A 22342-nucleotide genomic window follows, 5' to 3' on the forward strand; every position below is an offset into this window, starting at 1 on the left:
GTCAACAGGCAATCACAGTCAGACAGGCATTAGTTAATAGGGGTTATTGAAATCTGGAGTGCCACAGATGATGATAATGGACAGCGGATGGACTTCATGTGAGACCTATTTTGGAATTATATACTCCCACCTGCAATATGGTATTGAGATTGGGGTGGGGCACCAACGGTATAAATGGATAGGGCTTTTAGAGCACAGAAAAGAGCAATTGGGATAATAGCTAATATTAGTAAGTGTCAGTTCTGTAGAGAATATTTCATTAAGTATAACATGAACCATGGACCTTGCCATTGGTGGGGAGGCTTGCGTGCCTCAGCGATACAGATAGCTGTACCGTAGGTGCAACCACAATGGAGGGGTATCTGTTGAGAGGCCAGACAAACGTGTGGTTCCTGAAGAGGGGCAGCAGCCTTTTCAGTAGTTGCAAGAGCAACAGTCTGGATGATTGACTGATCTGGCCTTGTAACAATAACCAAAACGGCCTTGCTGTGCTGGTACTGCGAACGGCTGAAAGCAAGGGGAAACTACAGCCGTAATTTTTCCCGAGGGCATGCAGCTTTACTGTATGATTACATGATGATGGTGTCCTCTTGGGTAAAATATTCCGGAGGTAAAATAGTCCCCCATTCGGATCTCCGGGCGGGGACTACTCAAGAGGATGTCGTTATCAGGAGAAAGAAAACTGGTGTTCTACGGATCGGAGCGTGGAATGTCAGATCCCTTAATCGGGCAGGTAGGTTAGAAAATTTAAAAAGGGAAATGGATAGGTTGATGTTAGATATAATGGGAATTAGTGAAGTTCAGTGGCAGGAGGAACAAGACTTCTGGTCAGGTGACTACAGGGTTATAAAAACAAAATCAAATAGGGGTAATGCAGGAGTAGGTTTAATAATGAATAGGAAAATAGGAGTGCGAGTAAGCTACTACAAACAGCATAGTGAACGCATTATTGTGGCCAAGACAGAAACGAAGCCCACACCTACTACAGTAGTACAAGTTTATATGACAAAGAAATTGAAGAACTGTATGATGAAATAAAAGAAATTATTCAGATTGTGAAGGGAGACGAAAATTTAATAGTCATGGGTGACTGGAATTCGAGTGTAGGAAAAGGGAGAGAAGGAAACGTAGTAGGTGAATATGGATTGGGGGACAGAAATGAAAGAGGAAGCCGCCTGGTAGAATTTTGCACGGAGCACAACATAATCATAACTAACACTTGGTTTAAGAATCATGAAAGAAGGTTGTATACATGGAAGAACCCTGGAGATACTAAAAGGTATCAGATAGATTATATAATGGTAAGACAGAGATTTAGGAACCAGGTTTTAAATTGTAAGACATTTCCAGGGGCAGATGTGGACTCTGACCACAATCTATTGGTTATGACCTGTAGATTAAAACTGAAGAAACTGCAAAAAGGTGGGAATTTAAGGAGATGGGATCTGGATAAACTAAAAGAACCAGAGGTTGCACAGAGATTCAGGGAGAGCATAAGGGAGCAATTGACAGGAATGGGGGAAATAAATACAGTAGAATAAGAATGGGTAGCTTTGAGGGATGAAGTAGTGAAGGCAGCAGAGGATCAAGTAGGTAAGAAGACGAGGACCAATAGAAATCCTTGGGTAACAGAAGAAATATTGAATTTAATTGATGAAAGGAGAAAATATAAAAATGCAGTAAGTGAAACAGGCAAAAAGGAATGCAAACGTCTCAAAAATGAGATCAACAGGAAGTGCAAAATGGCTAAGCAGGGATGGCTAGAGGACAAATGTAAGGATGTAGAGGCCTATCTCACTAGGGGTAAGATAGATAGCGCCTACAGGAAAATTAAAGAGACCTTTGGAGATAAGAGAACGACTTGTATGAATATCAAGAGCTCAGATGGAAACCCAGTTCTAAGCAAAGAAGGGAAAGCAGAAAGGTGGAAGGAGTATATAGAGGGTCTATACAAGGGCGATGTACTTGAGGACAATATTATGGAAATGGAAGAGGATGTAGATGAAGATGAAATGGGAGATATGATACTGCGTGAAGAGTTTGACAGAGCACTGAAAGACCTGAGTCGAACAAGGCCCCCGGAGTAGACAATATTCCATTGGAACTACTGACGGCCGTGGGAGAGCCAGTCCTGACAAAACTCTACCATCTGGTGAGCAAGATGTATGAAACAGGCGAAATACCCTCAGACTTCAAGAAGAATATAATAATTCCAATCCCAAAGAAAGCAGGTGTTGACAGATGTGAAAATTACCGAACTATCAGCTTAATAAGTCACAGCTGCGAAATACTAACACGAATTCTTTACAGACGAATGGAAAAACTAGTAGAAGCCAACCTCCGGGAAGATCAGTTTGGATTCCGTAGAAACACTGGAACACGTGAGGCAATACTGACCTTACGACTTATCTTAGAAGAAAGATTAAGGAAAGGCAAACCTACGTTTCTAGCATTTGTAGACTTAGAGAATGCTTTTGACAATGTTGACTGGAATGCTCTCTTTCAAATTCTGAAGGTGGCAGGGGTAAAATATAGGGAGCGAAAGGCTATTTACAATTTGTACAGAAACCAGACGGCAGTTATAAGAGTCGAGGGACATGAAAGGGAAGCAGTGGTTGGGAAGGGAGTAAGACAGGGTTGTAGCCTCTCCCCGATGTTGTTCAATCTGTATATTGAGCAAGCAGTAAAGGAAACAAAAGAAAAATTCGGAGTAGGTATTAAAATTCATGGAGAAGAAATAAAAACTTTGAGGTTCGCCGATGACATTGTAATTCTGTCAGAGACAGCAAAGGACTTGGAAGAGCAGTTGAATGGAATGGACAGTGTCTTGAAAGGAGGATATAAGATGAACATCAACAAAAGCAAAACAAGGATAATGGAATGTAGTTTAATTAAGTCGGGTGATGCTGAGGGAATTAGATTAGGAAATGAGGCACTTAAAGTAGTAAAGGAGTTTTGCTATTTGGGGAGCAAAATAACTGATGATGGTCGAGGTAGAGAGGATATAAAATGTAGGCTGGCAATGGCAAGGAATGCGTTTCTGAAGAAGAGAAATTTGTTAACATCCAGTATTGATTTAAGTGTCAGGAAGTCATTTCTGAAAGTATTCGTATGGAGTGTAGCCATGTATGGAAGTGAAACATGGATGATAAATAGTTTGGACAAGAAGAGAATAGAAGCTTTCGAAATGTGGTGCTACAGAAGAATGCTGAAGATTAGATGGGTAGATCACATAACTAATGAGGAAGTATTGAATAGGATTGCGGAGAAGAGAAGTTTGTGGCACAACTTGACCAGAAGAAGGGATCGGTTGGTAGGACATGTTCTGAGGCATCAAGGGATCACCAATTTAGTATTGGAGGGCAGCGTGGAGGGTAAAAATCGTAGAGGGAGACCAAGAGATGAATACACTAAGCAGATTCAGAAGGATGTAGGTTGCAGTAGGTACGGGGAGATGAAAAAGCTTGCACAGGATAGAGTAGCATGGAGAGCTGCATCAAACCAGTCTCAGGACTGAAGACCACAACAGCAACAACAACAACATACTAACAATGTATTCATTGTATGTTCTCAGAACTACGCTGTTTGTAAAAGAGAATATGGAGCATAGCATAATCAATAGTGAAATTCATAATTATAATACAAGAAAAAGAGAAGATTATCACATAAAATTTAATAATGAAAGAGCAACAGACCATAGTCCGTTTTCTGCTGGAAGACATTTTCATAACAGATTGCCAAATAATATAAAATTGTTAAAATGAAAAATATTTAAGACAAAATTAAAGCAACTATTAATTGATAAATATTTGTAATACATCAAAGATTTCTAAAGTTATTGTGTATAATTTATCTTTACTTTTAAACATTTTTTAATGTTCTCGTGTTTGTAAACTATGTCCACGAGAGCTGTTATTATGGACAAATAAACCAGTTATTATTATTATTATTATTATTATTATTATTATTATTATTATTATGGGCACACACTAGGGTCAGTGTACCAGCTACCAATCACTCAGAGGAGTCATAGTGACTTCACCTGGGGATGGCCCAGAATCCAAAAGCCAGTAGAATAGGTGAAGGAATGAGAAACCTTACAGCTGAGAGTATAGATAGAGAGGTGCTTCTCAACAGCTGCTTCCGGCCATGTCTCTATGACTGGCATGTGATTTCCTTCCCACACATCCCATTGGGTGGTTATATGTGATGCAGATAAATTCTGCCTGTCAGCATCTGCCTGTTGCTGAAGTGGTGCTTCAGGTTGGGTACTGGCAGTGAGATTTGAAGTGGAAAAAAATTTTAAGTGAATAATAATCAAACATGCTCAGAGAAATATGTTCCTCCTTGAGGCATGACACTACTTTCTCTTTATCTAGTTTACTGAAGATGTAACTCTTCCAACTGGGTTTAGTTTCCCCTTTGTGTTTTGGTAAACATTGTTACTACAAGCATTTCGTAGACACTGGCACCAGTTTCTGTGAAAATGTCTTGAAACAGGTCAGGCATATTTGTTGCTAATAGATCTAACATATTACTGTCATAACTCATCACCTGAAATATCTGTTCTAAATAGCTTTCAAAGAAGGCTAGTGCTCTTCACAAAATAAAAACAACATAGTATCTTTTGACTACAGTATCAGTCTCAAATGGAATTGGTCAATTTGTACACACATCTGGGTGTAACACTTGCAGGGATATGAAATGGAGTGATCACATAAGGCTGAGTCATAGGTAAAGTAGATGGTAGACTTAAGTTCATTGATAGAAAACTAGGGAAATTCAGTCCGTCAACAAAGGAGATGGCTTGCAAATAACTTGTGTAACCAAACCCAGAATATTGTCCAAGTGTTTGAGAGCTTTTTCAAACAGAGCTAATAGTGGATATTGAACATATAGAAAGAAGAATGGTACAAATGGTCACAGGTTTGTTTGAATCACTGTATTATTATAAGTACTCTGTGCTGTGCACTTCAGTGATTTGCAGAGTATGTATGAAGCTGTAGATATATAATACAATGAATATGTGAGTTATTTGTATATCTACAGTTTCTGGCTTTGAAGCTTCTCTCAGATGAATTACTACACAAACTCAGAGTTGTTAAACTTGTTTTCTTGATTATGTAGATTTTAAATACTTATTTTAAAATTTTCATTTAGTTTTAGAGAAGTAACAGCGTAATTTAATTTTTGCTGCGGAGTTATCAGTGGCACTAATTTTGTATGTGGTAAGCCTAGAAATATTGTACAGCACACGGTGATACACTGCATGTTCTGTATTCATATTTGCTTTCTTGCCACACATTCTGTTTCAAGCAGACTGCATGTCTATGCACTGGTGCACCTTTTTTTAGTGTCTTCCCCCAGCGATGTTTGAAAAGTGCCTCCCAGTAAATCACAGTTTATTCTCATCATCAGATTATCTTCCTCTGCTAGCTTTTCAACTGTTCTGCAGTGTAAGCTTTAGTGATATCTCTTTAGAAGAGACAGACAAAACTTTTTCCATCACCTCAAAGTCTTCTTCTCTGATTTGACTGAACTCATTAGCATATCAGTTAGGTGAACTGCTCATATATCTGAGTTGTAATCTGCAAGAATTTGCAGTGTCTTGATTCTTTACAAGTCTTCATATCAGTCTTTCCCAGCTCAGACATTTCTGTGATATTACAGGTGCTCATCACCCACACTTCTATTACACCATTTCATGGCAGTCATTATGTTAGTGGATATAAACTGAATTTTTCCTCATTTCAGTTTGCCCTATAGTTGCGGTATGTTGCCCCTATCCCTACTAGAAGTATCAGTGTGGTGTTTTAATGGTTATAAAAGCAAGAGGAACAGGTCTGGGTCAAAATATGAATTACCAACATATAAAGTGTGTCCTCATCACAGATATGACTGCACAGTTGTTGCCAGTTTGTTGCCTTTGCCCCATTGTTGTGCCTCTACAATGAAATCCAGAGCATATTAATTTTGTCAATCACTCAGCACCAATATTTATATTCCAAACACACTATATTAGGACTGAATACATTGTTGAAAGATAATTGCGTCTTTCAACTACAATAGGCATTTGTCATAACAGAGCTTGTGATATGGATGAAATGGGATATGGAATGTTGTATGAACTTAGTCAAGAATATTTCTGATTTTGAGTAACTTCTCTCCTTCGGCACTATAAAATTTGTCACTAAAGTGAAGCATTCTGAGAAAACAGTGTTTGGATGGAAATTCACTGAAAACTGGTGTTAAAGGCCAATCTCTGGATTGGTCATCACTAATTTTCAGATTTTTCATGCAAGTTAAAAGCAGACATATAGCAATGAAGAAATATAGTTCCTCAAATACCATTTCTTTCTATGTTGATAACTGAGAATGAACTGTTCCTGGTTCTTGGTATATAAAAAAATACCTTAGTTTTCACTGTGATGTAGTTCATCAGATCATATGTTACAAGTATTTGCAAAAATGAAGGAATTCTTGAATCTTGCCAAATCTACACTTGTGTTGTGTAGCTGAATCATTAAACGCATGCCCAAATGGTTGAAAATATCTTTTCGTTTTGTCAAATATGTTGTCAAAGTGTTTTCTTTTCCCAAATATTTCACTGTCACTTTCAGACACTTAAGGGAGGAAGATTAGTGTTTAGTGTCCAGTCAATGATGAAGTCATTACAGACAGAGCAGAAATTCAGATTCTGAAGTATTTTCTTGTAATGTAGAAACAAATGGATGTGTTTTAATGGGTGATGTGCACAGCCCATGTCTGTTGCTCTGATGCTCTGTTAAAGAGTCATCACCATCATATAGAACAGCTCATTTTCAAAGGGTAGCAATGAAAATAATCAATTCTTGACGATATAATGTAAATGGATAGATAAAAAATCTACTCACCAAGCGGCAGCAGGGGAACAGAAACAAAAGGATTTAACATTTACAAGCTTTTGGAGCCAGTGGCTCCTTCTTCTGGTGGAAGAGTTGAAGGGGAGGGTAGTGGGGTGAAGTAAAAGGACAGGAGAGGTTTAGGGAATGGGGAACAGTTCAGAAAAGTCGCCATGAACCCCGGGTCAGGGGAGACTTACCGGACGGGATGAGAAAGAAAGACTGATTATTGGGGACTGCACCAGATGAGAATCAAAAACCTGAGAGCCTATAGGTGGAAGACAGAGGGAGTGGGAATTTGCAAGACTTATTTCTCTGTATAATCACAGCAGCATGATATTTTCTTAACGAAATGGTATTTAACACACTAGCCAGTATCTAAATATGAAGATAAGCATCAGAAGACCACAGCAGCTAATGCATTCAAGTAATCCAACTGAGCAGGCTTAACTCAGAAAAGGTATTCAGTCTACAACTATGGCACTGTACTGTAAACATCTCTAGAGTACACGAGAGCCAGCAAGGCACTGTGTGTAAACACATTTGGGCCATGTTTAGAGATGTCAAGGGATTAAAGTTCTGGTTTCTTCATTTTTGTAAATTTTCAAGCCCGTATATTGGGAGGGGGGGGGGGGGGGGTGAGGGGTTTCTGGGAATATAATTTTAATTGGTAAACAGGAAGTAGAAACAAAGCTCCATTTTGTCTATTGTGTGAACAAGAAAATTAATCTTATTTGAATAATTTTGGTTCATTATATTTAAATATAATGATTTCTTGGATGTGTATGAAGGAGACTGATTAAAGTTCCAGGATTTGGATGATATGATGGTTTCTTCTGGAGGTTCAGTATGCACAATACATTAACAACTTTCCCAAAATCTATTCCCTCCTATATCACTCATACAAAACAGCTGTTGTATGCTGCTTTACACATGTGTATGTCATTGTTACTATGTGATGTTTGCATTTCAAGTGAAAGGTTTCATAATTTCACTACTAGCTACTAAAGATGAGTATTACAGTTAAACTTCTCACTTGAATTTACCCTTATAAATTTAACAGAGTTCAGTTCTTCAATATTTTGAAATTTATGGGTTATTTGATGTCATATGGATTTTTTGATGTCATATGGATTCTTTAGATGTTAGCAGTCAAGTAATTTAAGTTTCTTAGCTAAAGAGAATACCACTTGTGTTTAACATGATTAAACCACTAGAACAGGTTCTACTCTGATATAGATTAAATAGCTGTTTGTTACATTCAATTAGTTGACTGAAATCTACATGACCACATAGATATATAGCACAGTACATTGAATAACTTTGTATAATGACAAAAGGGGCATGTTTACAGTGAAAATTGCTTCTTGTTTCATAGCTTATAGGAAGCTTCCTTTTTTAAAATCTAAATAATAACATAATCTGTAGACATAGTGGCTAATGAGATATGCTTTTAATTTTTGTTTTAATTTGTAGGAATTCTCATGCTCTTGCTTTGTCATATGGGAGCTTGTTGATGACCTTTGCCCAAGAATATAGAACCCAAGTCTGAACATGGGACAAAAAGAGGTAAAATCCACATGAAAATTATTTTTGTGTCTTGTATTGTGGTTGTGTGAATCACAATTCATTTGGAACTGTTTCTTATTATTAGTGAAAAATACTGTTAGGATTCACATGTCAGTGTTACAGTTCCAAGACCTTTAATTTATGTCTGTTTGCTTATCCATATTCAAACATTTCCATGGAATTCATGTTGTAATTTTATTTACATGGTGTAACTGCATCATAGGGCATGTGAGAATTCAGACAATATGTGTGTTGGAAATAACCTACACATCTGCCTTATAGTAGTTATCAAACTCCTGGCTAGACAAAACCTTAAATCTTGATTCAGTGCCAGTGTCTACTAAATCAGTATTCGGACAACTAAAAGTTACAATTGGACTTTATTACATGTTGGATGTACATCAGACTAGAGATTAGTAATGGGCATGTGTCGGATTCCATGTATACTGGCATTATTGTAGTATATTATGTTCTCATTGTTGCTATTCCTTGGAGCCACATATGGTTTAGTGGTCTCTTTGCTACACCTGTAATGCCATCAGGCACAGTGCTTAAGTTCTCCTCACCACACAGAGTCCATAAGGAATATCTCAGGCAAATAAATAAAACAGCTACAACAGAATGTGCTCTGTGACAAATCTTCAAACATAATGAAGATAGAACTAACTCTCAGAATGGTCTTTCTACTCATCTTTACCAATACTCACAACTATCTACACTTGTTCATATATAAACCAAGCTAGTATAGAATTTTCCTATTAATCAAATGGTTTCCATTTATGAAAATTTTAACAAGAAAAGAAAAAAAAATGGTAGAAAATTTCACATATTGTACGTATGTATTTTGCACACGTCTCCTATGTTAATTAGGGATCTAGAGGAATACAATGAAGTTATACTGAAGCAGCAGGTTGTCATTGTTCCATAGACTAAAAAGAATATTTACCGTTTTTGAAAGATTAATTTGTAATTCATTTACTCTGAACCATATACTGGAAACTTTCAAGTGTTAATCAGTATCATTCTTTATTGTGTCTGAGTCTCTACCATGTGTGTCAAACTTAATACCATCTGTGTGGCATAATTGTTGGCAGATCATATACAGAGATTATGGAAAGCAGTAGTCAGAGCACAGGATCTAATGTATATTTTACTCTCTGTTTTAGTAGGATGAATTGCCACTACAGCAGTTATCTCTGGCACGCTAGTGTAGAAAGTGTCACAAAACCTCGAGTTTTGCATTTCTTTTCATATATGCCAGCTATGTACCAGTTTTTCCTTTGTATATGACTGATATTACGTGTGTCAGCTCTTCAAATGTTCAGTGCCATGAAAAACCTAATTCATACTATACTACCATGAACTACATTTCTACTGTCTACAGATTTTGTTAGCAGTATTCTCATTTGAGGTACATTCGGTTTCCTCCATCAACAGCACCATTTATGGCAAATTTTTGCTATTTTCAAGTTAGTTAGTGAGCATAATCATACTAAAAATAAAGTTTGAGGTTCAAACTTTCAAGTAACTTGTTTGTAATACAAAATCCTTGTCTTGGGTTAATTCTTAGTTGATTTGGTTCATAAAGAGAAGCTGTAATCTTTGTAATGTAACAGACCAAGTTTGTTTCTCCCACTGTCCTTACATCTCAGTCCCAGTGCTCATCCATTGATCAAAGCAATAAAATTCTTGGGATTAACAGGGATTAATACGTGATAGAAAACTATGTTGAATCTATGCTGCATCCTACTTGGCAGAATGCTGTGTCCATTTTCTGAAAGTCCTGCACATTCTAAGTGGCACCCACCCCACGGGGTTGAACTATGGGTGCATCATATATTCGTCTGCATGACCATGCATTTTATGTTACCTTAACATGATTCACTACTGTGGAATATATTTGGCTACTGGTTCATTTCCCAGCAGACCAGTTACAAGCCTCTGAGCAGAAACCGCAGAATTACCACTGTTATTACTGCAGTAAGACCTTTGTAAATGCACATGCTGGTTGACCTCTATGTCCAGCCACCGATCTTAAGCTCCTTTTTTTGATAACTCCTTTGTCTGCTAATATAAGGTGAGCCCTGCTTCCTTATTGCCTCCCAGAGTTTGTTCTCATGTTCTACAACAAAAACTTCACCTTGCATTACCTGCTGCATTCAATGGAGTGAAGTATTTTGCCCCCTTGGCTCCATTCAGCGGTCTGCACCAACACTGGACTTACTTCTTTTCCTAAGGACACTACTCCAGGTCAACCATTTGCTGGACACTTGTGCACCTTTGTATGCATTTTTGGGCAGAGCACCTTCATTTATTTACACCAATTGCTCTAAGGATGACTGCGATAAGGGGTGTGCCTTTGTTGTCAGTGAAGAGGTTGTTAGATATCGTTTTAGGTTACTTCATACATCTGGTGACATCGAAGTACTAAATCTGTTGTATGCCTGGTTCCCTCAGCACTTTCTAGAGCCCTTGTGAAATTTGCAATACCCTTCAGCACAGCAGATTCATGAATGCCTTCATTCGTTCACTGGTGCTGGCTCCAGTACATCATCTGTTTGGGTTCCTGGACACTTAGTTATTTGGGGAATGAGACAGCAGCATAAATTTCCTGGAGATTAGCTTAAAGATAGAAGATAGTAACTACAAATTTTAAATTTATTGAAAAGACTCCTTCAATGCTTCTTCCCAACATCTGACAACCTATAAACATGTAGTGTTCTGCCACATGATCCACCATCTTCTTCCTGTCCCTGTGTCCCAAGAAGACTTTGACCAGGAACTTAATACAATAAAAATAATAACCACAACTAATGAATTTAACCCTAACATCATTGATAAAAGTTTAGGTAAAAAGATGAAGTAGCAAGCCAAGTCCCTACTGTCCCCAATGAAAAACACAGACAAACTGGAAAAGAAATGGTGCAGATTATCTTTTATAGGGAAAACATCAAATAGGATAAATAACAATTGTTACATTCCATCCTGGATCTTCCATTGTTTGAAACAGGATAAGTAACATTTGGAAGGCAAAGGGTTTCTCTGTGTCCCTCAGACAATAGGTAGTTGCTTGTTCAGTTCAAAAGACAAACAACCAGTCATCACAAAACATGGGGTTTATAAAATCATATGCTGTGAATGTCAGTCTTGCTTCATTGGACAGATGGAGAGGTCAATCTGCACCAGGCTTAAAGAACATCTAGAAGCTGGAGATTGAAGAAGCCTGATTCAGCCTTTGTGGAACATTGCCTGAACAATAACCACAAATACATAATAGGTGAAGTACAGGTCTTGTACACTCCATTTTTATGCTTTGGGTTTCATTCAACTATCTGAAGAGATTGTTCTGTTGGCCACTGAGGATCTACATCTACATCTACATACATACTCTGTAAACCACTGTATGGTGTGATAGGGAGGGTACCCCATACCACTATTAGTCATTTCCTTTCCCGTTCCACTCACAAATAGAGCAAGGGAAAAATGACTGCCTATACGCCTCCATATGAGCCCTAATTTCTAGTATCATGGTTCTGATGCACAATGTATGTTGGCAGCAGTAGAATCATTCTGCAGTCATCTTCAAACTGGCTCTCTAAATTTTCTCAAAAGTGTTTCTCAAAAAGAATGTTGCCTTCCCTCCAGGGATTCCCATTTGAGTTCCCGAAGCATCTCTGTAGCACTTGTGTGCTGTTCAAACTTACCGGTAACGAATCTAGCAGCCCATCTTTGAATTGCTTCAACCTGACCTAGTACGGATCCCAAACACTTGACCAGTACTAAAGAATAGGTCACACTAGTGACCTGTATGTGGTCTCCTTCACAAATGTACCACACTTTCCTAAAATTCTCCCAATAAAGTGAAGTCAACCACTTGCTTCTCTACCACAATCCTCACATGCTTGCTCTATTTCATATTGTTTTGCAACGTTATGCCCAGATATTTAAACAACATGACAGTATCAAGCAAGACATCATTAACACTGTATCCAAATATTACAGTTTTTTTACCTATTCACTCACAGTAACTTACACTTTTCTACATTTTGAGCTAGGTGCCAATTGTCACACTAATTAGAAATTTTGTCTTAGTCATCTTGTATCCTCCTACAGTTACTGAACTTTGACACCTTACCGTATGCCATAATATCAGCAAACAACCCCAGATTTCTGCCCACCTAGTCCACCAGGTCATTAATGTATGTAGAAAATAACAAGAGTCCTACCACACTTCTGTGGGGCAATCCTGACAATACTCATGTCTGATGAACACTTCCCATCAAGATCAACTTTCTGGGTTCTAGTACTTAAAAAGTATTCAGGCCACTCACATATCTGGGAACCTATTCCATTTGCTCGTACCTTCATGCAGTGTGATGCCATGTGACATGCTTTCTGGAAATAAGGAAATGTGGACTCTGCCTCTTGCCCTACATCTGTAGTTTGCTGTGTATCATGAGGAAAGAGCAAGCTGAATTTCACACAGGCCATGCTTTCTAAAACTGTTCTGATTTGTGGCCATAAGCTTCTCAGTCTCAAGAAAGTTTATTAAATTTGAACTGAGAATATGATAAAGAATTTTGCAGCAAACCAATGTTAGGGATATTTGCACATAAATTTGTGGGTCCATTATTTTACTCTTTTTATGTAAAGGAGTGACGTGCACTTTTTTCCAGTTATTTGTGACTTTGTGCTGGGTGAGAGGTTCATGATAAATAGAGTACTCTTTGGTAAACTGAATTGGAATTTGATCCAGACTGGTGACTCTTTCAGTTGTTTCCCTATCCCAGGGGTCTACCTCCATAGCACAGCAGTAGCATTACCGCCTACCATGCAAGGGGCCTGGGTTCAATTCCCAGCAGGGGACTAGGTGTTGTGTGTTTGTCCTCCACCATCATTTTATCATCATTGACACCCAAGTCACTGAAGTGGTGTCAACTAAAACGACTTGCACCAGGTGGCCGAACCCTGGAAGGGGATATCCCAGCCAAAAAATGCCATACATTCATTCCATTATTCTATGCCAAGGATGATTATTACTATGTTCACTGGTAAAAATGATAGTATGTTTGTACAATTCTCGTATGTGAATGCTATTTTAAATGCAAAATTTAAAACTTTGGGTTTCTTTTTGCTATCTTCAACTGGCAGCCCAGACAGATCAACAAGTGACCAAGTGGAAGCCTTATACTGCTTAGAAAGTTTATATAGGACCAGAATATTCTTGGGTTATTGCCTGTATCTTTTGCTAAGGTATTACAATGGTAGGGTCAGGGCACTGTTGGTTACAGACTGTGACACATGTTGAAATGAATTATGTGTTTTCTGTGTTTGAGTCATTGGCAGAGAAGATTGATGAAACAAGTCTGGCGTACAGAAATTCAGTGAATCACACAATTTTCAGCATTGTCGTCAGAATTGATAGTGGCCCCTGATTTTGACTTGAGTGGAAGGCCTAAACAATAGTTTTATAAAATTATGTGACATGCTAGGCTGTGACTTCTTGGACTTGATGCACAACGTTGAGAATTGTAGCGTCCCCCTAAGTGGTTCAGTGGTGCCCTACACATCAAGTGTGCTGTGTGGTTAGCTGACTGTGTGTGGGTTGCACACAAGAACTGGCATAAAAATACAATTTAATCCTTCTATGGAGCACCAGACTCATCTGCAAGGACATATGTTCCCAGTCAGAGTCATCATTTGAGGAGAATTGAGTCTTACAACATTCGATTGGGATAATTACAGATTTATAATTGGTGAGCTTGACAAGAAATTCAGAAAAACAGTAGGAAATGCTTTTTCTGAAAACTGATTAGAATAAATTGCTTGGAAAATCACTCATATTGGAAGTATATTAGATCTAATGATAATAAATAGACCTTATCTCCTTGAGGTGGGCCACACAGGAATGAGTATCAGTGGCCATGAAAGTATTATTGCAACTATTGTCACCAAGGTACAAAAAGTAACTAAAGCATCTAGGAAGATTGATACAGTCAGTAAAGTAGACAATGAAGCAGTAAAGCCATAGCTCGAGGTGTATATCAAAACATTTATTTCTGATGAGGAGCCTGTAGAGGAACCGTGGCTCAAGTTTAGAAGAATGGTTGACCAAGTAATGATAGATATATACGTTGGAGAATAGTTAATGATGGAGGGATCCTTCATGGTATACGGTCTCTATAAAGAAACAGTGACAACTGCACGATACATGTAAAACATACGCTAGTGGTGTAGACAGAAATATACTAAATAAATTGTGCTTGGCTATCATAAGAACAATCTGTATTGCCTTCAATGACTACCATGGATTAGTATTATTTATGGCCATCTTACAAATTCTGAAGCATATGGGGTCTTATTTATGGGTTATCTGTAAGCCCAAAGTCATTCACAGATAACACAGGAACTGAGACTGAGGATACCAAAGGATATCATCTTGTTGCATTTGTGAAGTGCATACTTTTTACATTTTTGAAGATTTAAAGCAAGTTGCCAATATTTTTAACAGCTTGAGAGTCTATTAACACCTGACTGAATTTATGTGCAGCTGTTTTTTTCAGGCAGTACTTCATTATAGGTAACTCATGATCTGCAAAATATCCAAGATTACTAATAATAATGTCTGCTAGGTCATTAATATAAAAATCTACTGGAAAGTCTGGCTAGTCATATTGTTGAGATGCTGATGGGATTTGAGACCACAATGAATAGCAAAAATCCAAAAACAATTTTCTAGGACACATCTGAAATTATTTAGTTATCTGTCAATGACTCTCCATTCTACATAACACGCTGTGTCCTGTCTACCATTAAATCCTCGATCCAGTCACAATATCCGTTTGATATTACATATGATCATATTTTTGTTAACAAGCAGTAGGGTAATATTGAGTCAAATGCTGTTTGAAAGTGAAGAAATACTATGACTACCAGACTGCCTTAGTATATAGCTGTGTCACTAAAAAAATGTGGAAGTTGGGATGGTCATGACTGTTTTTTTATAACCATAGCTAACTAGTATGGAGGAGTTCATTCTGTTTGAGGTACTTTGTTATTGCTGTTTTCTCAAATAATGATACTATTAGAGAACTGTGTCTTTTAGTTATACAGTATGTTGATGCTATACAGCAGGATATTTAAATTGTGGCTGGGGTCTACAACTGAAGGATTGTGGATCACTGCTTGATAAATTTAGAGTTGTGGGAATTCCTTAGGCGCCAGATAATCAGTTTACTTGTAATAATAATGATTTATTTGATGAACTGCAGATAACCTGTATTTACTTCTCAATAATCACAAGAAACTGTAACATGTAGCAACCACATATCAACAACAAAATAAAAGATATTAATGCAGACTTGCCATCAAAAAGGAAAGAGGAACATACTGAAAAAAAGTAAAAAGTAAAGAAAATTGAGAGACATGAATTGAAACCCTCAACACTCCTCCTCAATTCAAACAACTCCAAATCCATGCTGACAACGTTTAAATGCTGTTGCAACATCTCAAACTGTTCACTGGGTAATGGCTTCATCAACAAATCAGCCAGTTGTTCCTTCATACTTATATAACATACATCAATAATTCCTTTGGCCACATAGTCACTGACAAAGTTATATTCAGTATTTTGTGTTTCATTCTTCAATGATCCCATCTCTCAAGCAAATGAATACAAGGTGGGTTGTCTTCAAGAATTCATACACGATTGTTGACCTTGAGGCCCACATCAGTCACTAGTTGAATTAGCCACAGAAGTGTGGATACTGCCATGGGAAATGCTACATATTCAGCTTCAGTTGAAGAAAATCTTAGTACTCTTTTAAGCCCCTTACAATGGCTGTCCTTTGATTACTTTGCTGCTATGCTCAGGTCTGGTCTTGTTGTAAGCATAGCATACATCAAACAAACTATCAACCGGCAGAATGGTCTAGATTCACATACATAACCTTGGTCATTATTCACCTGTGATCTGCTCTCTGTTATTGTTTTGGTCACTGTTGCTGTCTTAACTGGGCTACACTTACTCATGTCAAAATGTTCCAATTCTTTTTAGAAGTATGTAGGTTGCCTTCTAATCATTCTGTAATCTGACTTTTTTAAATCAGTGCCAAGAAATGATTTAAGTTTCTCCATATCTCACATTAAAAATCTTTTCTCCAAGGCTCTTTTAATTTTGTTAATCTCATCACAATTACTTGCAGCAATTATAATATCATATACATATATTAAAAGATACTTTCTACTGCCTCCAAAATTACTGACATACAAACACATGTCAACGTTAGTCTGTCTAAGTTCAATACTTTTGACAAAAGTATCAAATGTTGCCTTCCATGTACAAGGAGCCTGTTTCAGTCTAAACAAGGCCTGTTTTAATTTGAAGATTTGATTCTTTTGACCTATGACACCGTAATATATCTTCTTATAGCCTCCTATGCAGAAAGGTTTTTTGACATCCATTTGGCGTGTAAATAGGTCCTCTTCAATGATGATGGACACTAAGGTTCTCCATATAGCCGAATGTGCAAGAGGAACATATATCCCATCATAATCATCTCTCTTCCTCTGAGCACAGTCCTTGACTACAAGCCTTGTCTTATATCTTTCAAAATCTCAATCTTGATTTCATTTAATTTTTAAGACCCATTTGCTATCAATTGGTATCTTCTCTGGGCAGCACTCAGTCAACTCCCATATCTCATTAAGTTCCAATGACTTTATTTCTTCACTGATCACTTTCCGTGATTAATATTCATCATGTCTCCCTTATATGTCTTCATAGCGTTCAGGAACATCATCAACAAATGATTCAGCATGCAAGGCCAATACTGCATAATGATCAAATCATGCAGGCATCCTTCATACCTTTGTGGGAGTGGGGTGTTGATTTTGCGTTGCACAAAACCTGTGGACCAGCAGATAACACAGCTCCTGTACCACGGGAAATGCGGTGACAGGTCACCTTCAGACTTTTACCAGCATTTACGTGCTATGGTGGAGACTCCTGTGATCTCAGACACATTATTTGTGCACATCTGGCAACAGCAGTTACCTTTGCAGGTGTGCTTAACCTTAATTGCTTACGAGGGCCCGCCATAAAGCGAGTTGCTGCAAGTGGCCGATAGAGCGCACTCCCTGCTAGACTCGTGCATCACAGTGGCTGCCGCCGCAACCACCTTGGCCAACGACACCAACCTAGCACGGCCAGAGCCGATCGACGCGGCACCTCCAGCTTGTGCTGCCACGACCACATGACAAGCGCCAGACATGACCAAAGATTTCTGATCTCTCCGCACTGCCATCGATCAGCTGACCACCCAGCTGCAGTGGCTAGAGCCACGCGTTGTTGCGGCGGCTGACACACACACGCGTCATCGCCAGCCGACGTGCCCGCCACATCACGCAAACAACAGCACCAGTTATTGCTGGTTCCAACGGGGTTTCGGCACACAAATGACGAAGTGTAAGGCGCCGTGCTCACACCCAAATGCATCCCATGGCCTGCTTTAGGTGCAGCCGACCGTGACAACAAGCAACTGCGCCTAAACTCACAGACGCATGGGAGGAGAACACCCCCATTTCAGCACAAGCCTACATTATGCGGATCGACTTCTCCCACAGCTGTAAGGTACGGGGCTTCACAAAGACTTTTCGTTCCTGATCGATCTACAGGATGGATGTTTTTGGTTGACACCGGCTCAGATGTCAGCATTCTGCCTGCAAATTTCTTCCCTTCAGACAAACATGCTGAAGAGACCACTTTTAAGGCAGTCAACGATTCAGTCATCCACACATATGGACAGAAAACACTGGCAGTGGACATTGGGCTACCAGAAAAATGCAACTGGACCTTCATTATGGCCGATATCGACCAAACTATACTAGGTGCTGATTTCCTGGCAAAACATGCATTGTCCGTAGATTTATGCAAGTCACAACTCGTCCATTCTGCCTGGGAATACAAGGACGTCTGACCTCTCATGCATGCCGAAGGGTAGATAACCTCAGTGTACCCACTTGGGAGGACACCATAGTGATGAAGGAATCTGACCTGCAGATGACGCAAATGACATCAAAACAGTTGACGGCACAACAACAGGCTCCTGCTGTCTCAACCGCAAAGGCGACACCCAAGCCACAACATGGAACAAGTAAGAACAGGGCAAAGCATGAGACGGTGCACCACATCCGTACAACTCCAGGCCCACCAGTCTCTTCACGTGTTTGCAGGCTTGCACCTGATCATTTGCGGGAAACCAAGACCATTTTCAATGAGATGCTACAAGAAGGAACTATACAGCCATCCAACAGTCTGTGGTCCTCTCCTCTGCACCTCACCCATAAAAAGAATGGGTCATGGCGCCCGTGTGGTGATTATCAAGCTTTGAATGCCCTTACTGTTCCGGACAGATACCCTGTGCCACATATACAGGATTTCACCCATTCACTGGCCGGGGCGACCATATTCAGTGTGTTAGATTGCCGTAAGTCTTATAATCAGATCCCGATGGGAGAGCAGGACATACCAAAGACTGCAGTGACAGCCCCATTCGGGCTGTTTGAATTTTTGGTGATGCTATTCGGGCTGAAAAATGCTGCCCAAACATGGTAACGGTTTCTAGACAGCGTGCTAAGTGGGCTGCTATATTGTTTCGCCTATTTAGACAACATTCTGGTGTTTTCGGTGAATGTTTCTGACCATCAGAAACACGTAAACGAGGTGCAAAGCAGGCTTAGTGCTCATGGAATAACACTTAACAAGGACAAGTGCATGTTTGGGGAACCCGTAGTGACCTTCCTGGGTTATAAAGTGTCAGCCCAGGGCATTTTCCCACTGCCAGAGAAGCTGGAGTTGTTGCATACCCTGCAATGGCCTCAAAACTACCATGATCTCTGATGATTCCTAGGAATGATAAATTTCTATCGTCGCCACCTCCCCGGAACAGCAGCAATCCAGACGCCACTGAACAATGCCTTGGTCGGACACAACAAAATTGGCAAGCGCCCACTCCCATGGACACCCGAGATGGACTCTGCTTTCAAGGCACTGCAAAACAGCCTTCACAACGCTGTGGGGCTTGCACACCATGCACCAGGAGCTCAGCTAGCCCTAGTAGTGGATGCAAGCCAAGTTGCAATTGGTGCAGTGCTGCTGGCAGCCGCTAAGTTTTTTTTCACAAAAACTACAGATGAGTCAAACTCGTTGGAGTGCATACGACAGGGAACTCCTTGCAATGTATGAAAGTGTCAGGCACTTCTGCCCTTTCGTTGAGGGAGGCAATTCACCTTATACCAACCATAAACCTCTTGTGGCAGCTTTCTGCAAAATCAGCAATTCATGTTCCCCCCGCTAGGCCCGCCATATCGAGTTTATATTCCAGTTTTCGACAGACGTGCATCACATCCATGGTGCCGACAACATTGTGGCAGACTATTTCTCCCACAGTAATTGGATAAGTCCAATGTTGGATTATTCTGAATTGGCAAGGGCACAGGCTTCAGATGCGCAGCTGCAGTCCTTGTTGGCCTACGTTTACAACTTGTGGACGCCCCCTGCAGCCCAGTTAAGGCATGGTGCGACACCTCCATGGTTAGACCACGCCCATACATCACCCCCCCAGTTCTGACAAAAGGTATTTGACAGCATTCACAACCTGGCACACCCAGGAAACAATGCCTCAGTGAAGTTAGTGATGGACCGTTTTGTGTGGCCTTCAATCAAGAAAGATACACGGGAGTGGGCCTGCAGCTGCTATCAGTGTCAACGCAGCAAAGTGGGACGCCATGTTCACACTCCAGTAGGACAATTCCCAACCACAACAGCACGTTTTGGGCATGTACACATTGACTTGGTGAGACCCCTCCCACCTTCAGAAGGTTACAGGTACTTGTTTACAGCAGTGGATCGTTGCACACGGTGGGCAGAGGCTACACCAATCAGGGACATTTCTGTAGAGACTACTGCACGGGCATTCTTGGAAACTTGGGTAGCTCGTTTTGGGTGCCCAATTTTCATTACCACCGACCAAGGACGCCAATTCAAGTCAACACTGTTCCAACAACTGTCGAAACTCTGCAGCTTCCAACGAAACCGGACAACTAGCTACCACCCTGCCAGCAACAGTTTGGTGGAAAGGTGGCACTGGACGTTAAAGGCTGCCCTGATGTGCCACAAGGACTCATGGACTCAAGCGTTGCCATTGGTTTTGCTGGGGTTACAGGCCGCATTAAAAACAGACATCAGTTGTTCCTCGGCAGAGTTGGTACATGGAGAACCACTGCGTGTTCCAGCAGAATTCCTTGCACCAGTTCCTGTCCCAGATGAGACACAACTACCCCACCTCTTGCAACAAATGAGGAAGCAGGCAGAGATGCCACCTGCAGCCCCAGCGTCTCAGCATGGCACGCACCCTGTGTTCATACACAAGTCCCTTGATACTTGTTCCCACATCATGCTCTGCACAGACCTGGTGCACAATTCGTTACAGCCACCGTACACTGGACCATACCAAGTGCTAGGACGGCGCACACACACAATGGATATCCTCCTCCAGGGAAAGTCGACCAAGGTTTCCATTGAGCGAGTAAAACCTGCTTGGACAATGACAGCACCGACTGCAGTCTCACAGACAACTTCAGACACAACTCGCAATGAACCCACACCTTCCCCGCAGAGCCAGACAGCTGTGACCCACTGGATCCCCACACCAGGGGACCTAATGCAGCAGCGGAATCAGCAAGCAGCACCCACACCCGCACTCGGGCAGGCCGAGAGGTGAAGTTTAAGTACCCCACCATACCGGGTGCTCTGCATTTCAGGGGGGGGGGGGGGGGCTGTGTGGGAGTGACAAGTCGATAGTTGAGATGACAGGACACTGAAACATTCTCTTTGTGAGTGAGGTTCTTTAGAGGAAACAACCAGTGTTCGTTTCCCGCATTAACGTACATATGTATTGTGTTTGTGTGGTACAGTAAAAGTGGTTATTCACAGTATAAAATCCACGCAAGCGTTTTCCTTTATGTAGTGAAGTTACTCCTACATCTTGTTGCTTCATCGACGTGTTTGTACCTTTTGAGGAGTCTTGACCAGTTCTTTCGAATCTTCCGTCTTATTTCTTCTTTCTTGTTTTCATCTGTCTTGTATACTTTTGTTCCCTTTTTAACTATTTTGTATTCTTCTGTTCTGTTTTTGTCTTCTCCTGAAAGCTACTGTTCACTAGTTGTCCCATCGAAATTTTTGAGCAAAAATTGCATCCTTTCTTGAAATTACCTTCTTCAGTTCTGACCACCAAAATTGGTATCCATGTGGACAATAGCCTATAAAAATACATCTAAGTGAATGAGAATCAAATTTTTGAACTGCAAGTTCCTTTGAAATTTTTAAAAAGGCAATACAAACAAAAAGCTTCAATTTCTCCAAGCTGGGTTTTGTCCCATATCACAGATCAGCTGGTACTTTTCCTCCAGTGCTGTAGTTGGACTTCTATTTTTAATATAAACTGCAGCCAACACTGCTTCTGTCCAGAAACTCTTGTCAAGTTTTGATTTTAAAAGCATGCAACACGCTTAATCCAAATTAGTCATATTAAGGCATTCAGAAACTCCATTCTACTGCAGGTGGATCACACTGTGAATTCAAACTGAAAGTCCAAGTCTTCACAGAAAATCTTCAGCTCATTAGATATATTCTATTGCCCATTATCACAATGAAGAATACTTATTCTTCTAATTAAAATGAGCTGTAGACATTACTTCAAAAATTTTGAAAATTTTTGGCACTTGTGGCTTTGAATCTAGAGAATATACACAAGGAAAATGAGTAAAATCATCGGTAGATGTTAAAACATATATTTTATTATCATATGAGTTTGGAGTAATGGCCCAATTAG

The 22342-nt window shown here is 40.0% G+C and overlaps 1 protein-coding gene across 1 annotated transcript in view; it reads left to right on the top strand.

Moving 5' to 3' along the window:
• Positions 1-22342, top strand: part of LOC124796268 (aquaporin-9-like) — a 230896-nt gene that overhangs the window by 116588 nt on the left and 91966 nt on the right. The window contains exon 4 of the mRNA XM_047260381.1: positions 8358-8450. Coding sequence (XP_047116337.1) covers positions 8358-8398 — 41 coding nt within the window. The 3' untranslated portion in view covers positions 8399-8450. The remainder of the gene's footprint in view (positions 1-8357; positions 8451-22342) is intronic.

The sequence above is a fragment of the Schistocerca piceifrons genome, chromosome 4, assembly GCF_021461385.2.
Source record: "Schistocerca piceifrons isolate TAMUIC-IGC-003096 chromosome 4, iqSchPice1.1, whole genome shotgun sequence".
Classification (NCBI taxonomy): domain Eukaryota; kingdom Metazoa; phylum Arthropoda; class Insecta; order Orthoptera; family Acrididae; genus Schistocerca; species Schistocerca piceifrons.